General features: G+C 45.9%; 1 protein-coding gene across 1 annotated transcript in view; it reads right to left on the bottom strand.

The window, feature by feature from the left end:
• The window catches only part of Creb5 (cAMP responsive element binding protein 5), a 124848-nt gene extending 116831 nt beyond the window's left edge, over window positions 1-8017 (bottom strand). The window contains exon 1 of the mRNA XM_021164793.2: window positions 7949-8017. Within this exon, the coding sequence (XP_021020452.1) occupies window positions 7949-7959 (11 nt within the window). The 5' untranslated portion in view covers window positions 7960-8017. The remainder of the gene's footprint in view (window positions 1-7948) is intronic.
• Window positions 8018-8229: the final 212 nt, after the last annotated feature.

Below are 8229 nucleotides of genomic sequence, written 5' to 3' on the forward strand. Positions count from 1 at the left end.
ACACACACAGAGTATACTGGGTTGGGTAGAAAGCAATTCCTCATTGCTGCTGCTATGGTGTTTTTTAAAAAGGTTCAAAACCACTAGCCACACTTTTCTTGGTGACAATTCTACCAATGACACTATCAATTGGCCTCACAATTCCTTAAACACGAGCATATGATCCTATGGTACACTAGTCTAGTACCCCATAGGAGGCTTCACCTGAGTTTGGGAGAAATAGGTAGTGTATAAATGGGTTGGAGGCACAGGGGCACTGCTAGTTAAGAAAGAATAGTCGGATTAGGATTTACAAACACAAGCAAGCGTGTCTTGCCATGTGTATTTTCCAAGTACCCAACAACCATCATTCGCTAGTTAGAAGCTCTTCTGAGGTCAGGACGTTAGTTCATCTCACACCACGGAGCCCTGGGGATTCGTGGGAATCTGAATCCTAGGCTGCTGGGTAGTGGCTATGGGAAGGTGAGCTGGGTTAACTGGCTGTGCCACATCCTACCATAAAGCATCCTGACATAGGCACTGTCAGACATCGCAGACAGCCAGCTTACCCTGAACCGAACAAATTAAAAGCTGTCTCTATGGTCAAGGATGGGACGTCATTAAAACAGCTGAGCATTACCTTCTGGTCTGTTGCTGTTGCTGTTGTTGTTTGTCTTTTCCGAATTGGTCACGAGGTGACATGCTCTCTGTGGTCACGAGGTGCGGGAACCTCTATGGGATTGCAGCGCACCGCTTGGCTGTTTGGGGATTGTGGTCTAAGCCCTTCCCTACATGTTGAGGTGGAGGGAGGAAGCAGTGTGACTAGCAGGCCCGAGGTCATATCCTGCAGGTGGGTGGGTGATAGTGCTACGGAAGCTCCCAGCTCTGAACTCAGTGGACATCTGCTCCATGTGGGTCAGGCTCACACAGTGGGAGGCAGGAGCAGAGACTGGTGGAAGTCTGTCCGCTTATCCCATCTTATGTATGGCCTGGGACTCCTGGCCTAAAGGGCAGCATGCTCCACCCATTAACTAGACCCCACAGGCCCTATGGTTAAGGGCAAACTAGACAAGTTATTTTGTCTACTCCCCCTAAGCTCTTTCCTCATTAGGGTAGTGGGGTCTTTAATAGCTTGGGCACCTGAATGGGACACAGCTTCTAGAAGCACAGCTCACTAACACCCTGCACATGATTTTCCCTCACCCCTCCATCCTCAGAAGCCAAGAGGCATGAAAAGGACGGAGAAGGATTAGCAAAGAGAGAACAGCAAGGCAGACAGCCCGGTGGGATAGAAGTGTGTGTTTGCCATTCTGCCTTAGATCCCAGGTCCAGCTCTGCTACGAGATCTCATTATGACCTCAGACTCATTCTCTCCACATTTGAAAAAAAATATTTATTTGTATTCATTATTTTTACTCATGTGTTTGTGTATGTCTGCCAAGTGTGTGCACGGTTCCTTAAGGTCCAGAAGAGAGTGTCAGATCTCCAGCGGAAATTAACATAGTAATATGAGCCACCCAACTCCCGGTTCTGGGAAGAGAACTTGGTCCTCTGGAAGAGGAGTAAGAGCCCTTAACCACTGAGCGATCTCTCCACCCCATCTTCACAATCTACAGAGCTCTCAGTTTCTGACTCTGTGAAGTGGGTTGGTTGGACTGAAAGACTTCTATGAGTGCATTAGGATAATAGAAATATTTTTCTACTGCTAAGGGGTTCCAGATGGTGAGGGTAAAATCTAAATCAAATGTTGCTGCTTGTGACCTGTCCCCTGGAGCTGCCCTTTCCAGAGGTAGGGAATGGAAAAAAGTAGCGCTGTATGAGCAAACTGGGAATTCAGAAAAGCCATCAATGTGCAGGGAGGCCTCCACACATCTGTATGAGGGTGGATGCTGGTGAGAGCAGCCCGAGAGGGGAAACGTAAGGCGAGAGCAATTTACGTCTACATTCATACTAGATGAGTTTGTTTTAATTGCTGCTATTATGATTAATTCCAGAGGAATTAAATGGGATCAGCCCTTTCTTACAAAGAGTGGTTGAGCTGACCAAAGCGTTATGATAAATAAGAAAGCCAAGCAGACATGGGATACAACAGAAGACTTGGTGCTGTAGTGGGGGAAAAAAAAGAGTATGAAAGACTTCTACTTCTTGACTATGAAGGGCGAGGAATACAAAAGCCCTGGTTCTTTCTAGAGCGGAAACAAAACTACTTTAAAGACCAATCTTAAACCTCATCTTCAGATCTATAAAGAAATGGTCACCTAGCCTACAGCTCATGGTATGGGGAAGGTATCACTTCACCTCCAACCCGCTCAAAGTTTACCTTCTTGAAAAGGAACACTGAATGACAAAATTTCTCTCTGCATGATGATGATGATGGTGGTGGTGATGATGATGGTGTGTGATACACAGTTGTGTATATGTGCATGTACATGTGAGTATGAACATCCGTGGATTGTCAAAAGTTACAGTGCTAGCAAATGTCAGAGCCAGATTCAAGCCTAGCTCTAACAGTACTCACTAGGCAGGATTACACTGGACCATAGTAAGGAACAAGGCTTTGCCAATAAGCTTGTTCCCTACCCCTCCTCTAACAGTGATGCAGGTCCTGTGGAGGGCACAGCACACAGTCAAGTGGATGTGCAAGCCCCACAGGCGCCAAAAGGGCCAGCTGGCCATCTCAGTCCATGGGTCCAGCCCAAGATGCCGTCAATTCTTTAGAGATTCACAGACTCCTAGTAACTCATGTGAGTATACAAGATATCACAGTGCAGCCTCCTGAGAGCATTTCCCATTCCTATGAATACATAACTAACAGACTGCTTGACAGTTTTTATAGGCTGTGCTTTTGGGGGCAGGGGAAGCATATTTAGGCCAATTCCAGCCATTCAGACAGAAAAGTAAGGAATGATAAGGGATTTGAGGTATCTGATAGAGAGAGCAAAGTGTCCAGATAGGTCTTGGCTAGTATCTAACTGCCATTCTGGTTTCTGGGATGATAGCAGACTATTGATTTCTTCTTCTGTGTTGCTGCATCGATCGTTAATAAGCGCTCCTGCCAGTGTAGGTTCAGGAAGAAAAGATGTATCGCTGTGTTATGTTATGTCTGTGTACTCTGCAGTGGATGGACTCTAAGCCAAGTCAATTTCAGTTTTCCAGAGTGTAATTTAAGGAACGGCCTCTGATGTTACCAACACCCATAAAACGCAGCCCTCTGAAAACACCAACCTCACAGTAGACACTTCAAACAGAGTAATGGTGTGTGTTAAAAAAAATAATAATAATCACAAGCTGAAATTAGGATTTGGATTTCCAGTGTTGCCTGACTCCACCCTCCTGGTGGCTCCTCCCCCACCACCACCTCTGCTCTGTGGCTCCCCATCCAGGAAACTAGATGGGCAGCTTTTGTAACTCAAATCAAGTCCCCTTTGAAGGCTTTTAGGATCGCGAGACCCACCAAGTCTCAGAGTGAGCAGAAGAAAATCCCACTTTCATCTCCAGCTGCTGTAAGCTTTAAGTATAGGTCCAGATTTCTCCCACCCTGGTTACTTAGAAGCACATGTCAAGATTCCTTGTCAACACTAATTTCTGCTTCTAAGCCCTGACCTGACCTCTCTATGTAAAGTCTATTATACTGATTGATTGATTGATTGATTGATTGATGATTAATTAATTGATTGCAGTGCTGAGGATCAAATCCAGTGCCTTATGCACGCTAAGCACGCAGTGTGTACCACTGAGTGGTGCCTGCAAAGGCAGGTATAAAAGGCAGCCTCAGCCAGCTGCAAGGGTGCACCACTCGCAGGTGCGATTGCACACGTGAACTTTTAGTCCTGCTGGGAATTGAATCTAGTTCTCATGGCTAGACTTGCTTCAGTTTCTTCTTCACAAAGTGTCAGTTTTCCGTGGGTGAGAAGGCCTAGACCCACACTGTATGGCTCTGCCTCACCCCTTTCACCCAGGCCAGAAAAAGCCAGCAGGCTTTATAGGTTGAGTCCTAGCCTCCTTTTTACCATGGCATGTCTTTTTTTGCTCTCTTTCTGGTGCCTGGAGCTAGCTCTGTGTGATGGGTTTGTGCCTTTGTAAGTTTGTGGTCTCAGCTTCACCGTGAACTGAGAAGAACCAGGACTGCCCATATGAGGGAGAACTGGGGGAATGTCCCTGAGCTCAGCTGCTTGATTAGTAGAATAAAAAGAAGGAAGATGTCACAAAAGGAAGCCTGGGGTCGGAGAGCTACTGGATCAAGACTCATTTGGGGAATAGAAGCCAAAGCAGTGACCAATGCCCCGAGGAGAAGTGTTCCCTGAAATCACAGCCCCTGGCAATTTTTTATGAATCTACAGGTCCACAAAGGTGTCTGGTTCTTTATATTTTACAGAGACGAGAGGTCAGATGGCACAGAGAGGGTCAGCGGCTTTCTGATGTCACACAGACAGGAAGTAGGACAGTGATCTGAGCCCAGGCCTTTAGAATCCCAAAGGCCACACTATGTGCAGGAGACTCCACAGTCACATGATGTGGCACCCCTTCCTCCCTGTCATAGATGAAAGCAACATTGCTTAGGTATCCACGTGGTGTTGCTCTTTTTCTGAGCCTTTTCTCCTGCATCCCCAGAACTTTGTCTTCACCTTTCCTTCTAGAATAAAACCATGGCCTAGGGGCCCCTGTGAAAGCCAGAGTGTCCTTTGTTCGAAGCTCCAAATGAATGTTAAAGAAGGACGATGCCATCAGCATCCCTCCAATGGCCACCTGACAGTGTTCATAGACAGGCACTGCCCTGGGACCTCTTCTCTCACTAGGTTACTCTTCATGATGGTGATGGTGGTGAATGTTTGTCAGGGGTGGCGTCTAAGCCCTGGACAAACAAATCTGACCCTCTGTTTTTACATGGAAAACCATGAATACAGACCAATGCAAGCCAGACTGGGAAGAACTGCTTGTAGACCTGGGCTATAATGGGGTCCATGCCCTGTCTGGGTCTCTAGACCATCATCTCCCAAGATGTTGCTGTTTGGAGAATTGAGGCAACGCTATAATGGTATCATGAATTCGTCATGAATTCTTCAACTCATGTGAATCAGTGGTTATCTAAGCAAACTTAAAAAAAAAAAACCAGCAATCAAATAAGCCTCCCCTGCCAAAATCATCCTAAAGCAGCCATCAAATGATTACAGAAGTGCCACCTAGTATCCCAGAAGTCACAGCAGGCGAGGGGCCCTTCTCTAGTTCTCTGTGGATCACACACAGGGCATTTCTGATTATTGGTAAGGAGCTCACAGTTAAGTCAACATGAACTCTAACTCTGGAAAAAATATCAAGTGTGCATTCTTTGTTCCTGGCACATCCCTGATGCCCACTGAGCTTAACACTGTGACTAAGGCCTCAGAACCTTTAGCCTGGGTAAATTCCTCACAGATAAGCAGTTATGGTTGTTCCCAATGTACAGCGATGCTGACTTTGCAAACTCTCAGGCCTTGCTTTACCATCAGCCTCTACCCTGGGTACCAAAATTAATAATGATGATAATAATAATAATAATTAAAAGACAGCTGTGTGCTATGAAATTAGACTGGAGAATAGAAATCTTGTCTTGGAAAACTATGGAAGAATTACATGCAGTTTGGACTTTTTTTTATTACCTTTAAACATGTTAGCTTTAAATCTCATTTAAAAACTTGATGCTTAGTCCAGTGCGCAGCCACCAAGTGTTTGCCAAGCACCCACATAGCCTTAGCACCGAGACAAACAACAGGATCCAACACAGAGTATCTCTCACACAAGTATGAACTTGTGTGAACTTGAACTTGTATGAAAAAAATGGCATCATACATTCAGCCGAGATGCAGACTTTGTAGAATCTGCTTCCTATAAATGCCATTCTTGCCCGTGAAAGTGACAGTGGCACCATAGCCCCAGTTTATGTATAGAAAGAATGTGTGTGGCCTGTTTGGGACATCTTTGGAGCAAGGAGCTTCTTCCTCGTCTCTTGTGCCACTTTTGGACAGCAAAACCTAATCAATTCCATCACACAGAATACTCCTCATGGGGAGAGCTAGAAAACTACACATCGCACCACACAAGGAAACGTCATTCCAAAAAAGCCAAGCTGAAAATAAAGCAGCTTTCCAAGCAGGAAGAGCCAAGGCCCTCTCCCTGCATCCCCATGCATTTCTTCAGGAACTCTAATGCAAGCTGTACAGCCATGCCTGCCTTTCAGGATACATACATACATACATACATATATACATACACACACACACTACACCTGCTCTATTGCTGGGGAACCTTGAGTGGAATCCTTCAGTGATGGGGAAATGTAGGCTTCACATGTGGGGAGGCATTTAGCCCCTTCACCCCCATGTTAAAATGCAGACCTGCCGCACCCAACAAGGCAAACTCAGGTTTAGATTCTGACCCACCCCTCCTTTCTCCAGAAAGCAATTCCCCAGCCTCTGCTCCCCTTTCACCTCTGGCCAGTAAGGAGGGAAGGGGAAAGACTTATAGCATATCACGATTAATTTCACATAAAACATGCAAACACCTCACAGTGATGGGTTCCTTGCCTCTGTTCATATTGAGCTGTCTGGTAAGCTAGGTTAAGTAAGACAGAGGAAGGGCAGGAGTCGCCACAAGGTGAGCCGGGTTTGCCCTCTCCTTCTACTGTATATACAACACTAAACTCATGTATGATACAGAGATGGAGTGATAATTTTCAACACAAAAGTCTCTGTCTGTCTCTCCAGAGAGCATTAGGGACTGAATCAATACTCCTCACCAGGTAGTAGTGTCAGTGTCAATCAATCCATTACTCTGACATTACCTTGTTTCTAAACCAAATCAGTCAAGTTGTTTTTTTTTTTAAATCAACCCTCCCACTACTCGGTATATAAAATTAATGGAGGAGCACAAGTGTCTTCGAAACAGCACTGGATCATGTCCAGTGCGACATGGAAAACCCTGAAGTTAAAATTCTGAAGCAAGTGCACACTGGCTGCTAACTGTAGCTGGGATAACAGTGGGAGACAGCCTTCGAGCATCCTCAGATGTTACTCCTGAAACATCTCCTGTAAGTGCATAGCGAGCAGAACCGCACAGCCGTGACCTCGCCCTCCTCAGCACCACACAGAACAGCGTCCGATCATTTACAACTCACAAGCTATCCCCAGAAAGCCCTCCCAACCACCGTCACCCCACCACTGAGACCTCTTATGAAAAGACAACTGTTTTAAAGGGGATGGCGGGTGGAAGGAAGGAGGGTGGGAGAGAAAGCGAGAGAATATGAATTCTGGTGGAAGAAAATAATATACAGCTGTAATAATACCATGTTTTTAAAGTACCATACTATAGTTTTACTTTTAATAATAAAAGATAAAACAAGTCTGTCTGTGAATAATTAGAGGCTGCAGTCTGAAGCCAGTTAAAGTCACTGCAATTGATAATAAACTGAAAACCCCTTGAGAGCAGGTAAATGCTTTGCAACAGTGACCCCCCTCTCACATTACTTAACTACCCTGTGGTTCTTGCATTACATCACCATTCCAGCGATTGGTCCCTGCGTTTTTAACTCTCTCTCTGTCTCCTCCGATTAGGAGCGACACCGCAGCAAAGAAACTTCTCTGGAGTTTGCGCCTTCTCCCTTTGCTCTCTTATTTGTGGCTTTTTTTTTCTCCTCCTGCAGCTTCTGCTGTCTTGGCTGATACCTGCCCCCCACCCCCTACCCCTGGCTTCTAAACTCATTCAGGTCTCTGTGCTAGGATTTAAAAAAAAAAAAACCCTCTGATCAAAGTGAAAAGAAACGCCTCTTCGAGGTAAGAAGAGGAGCGGAGGGGCTGGGGAAACAGGAGGCGAAGGGAACAAAGGCAGCAGAAAGTCGAGGAAGGAGAGAGGAAGGAGGAAGACTCCAGATCGGACTGCAGTAGGGGCCCAAAGAATCCCTAAAACCGAGAAACAGAAAATAAAATTACAAACGAACCTCATGGACATCACTGAGGCTGAATTCCCTCCTGAGGTGCAGAACAGGAGAGCTGTGGAATGAGTGTGTGTAGAATTTGAGCCAAAGCCTTAACTAGCTTGAGTGAGTCATATCCTTCCCATTTGATTCCAGGCCAAGAGATGATGTAATGCGCTGGCCCTTCTTTAGCGCCCTGCTCTGGCTCTCTCCCTCTGGCTCTGCTGCTCACTCTCTTTCTCCTGGGCTGGCCCTCCTCCCCCTTCTCCTTTTTAGCTCAGCGCTGGTGAAGTCACTATTTAAAT

This window comes from Mus caroli, unplaced genomic scaffold (assembly GCF_978045245.1).
Source record: "Mus caroli unplaced genomic scaffold, Mus_caroli_1 scaffold_7, whole genome shotgun sequence".
Lineage (NCBI taxonomy): Eukaryota > Metazoa > Chordata > Mammalia > Rodentia > Muridae > Mus > Mus caroli.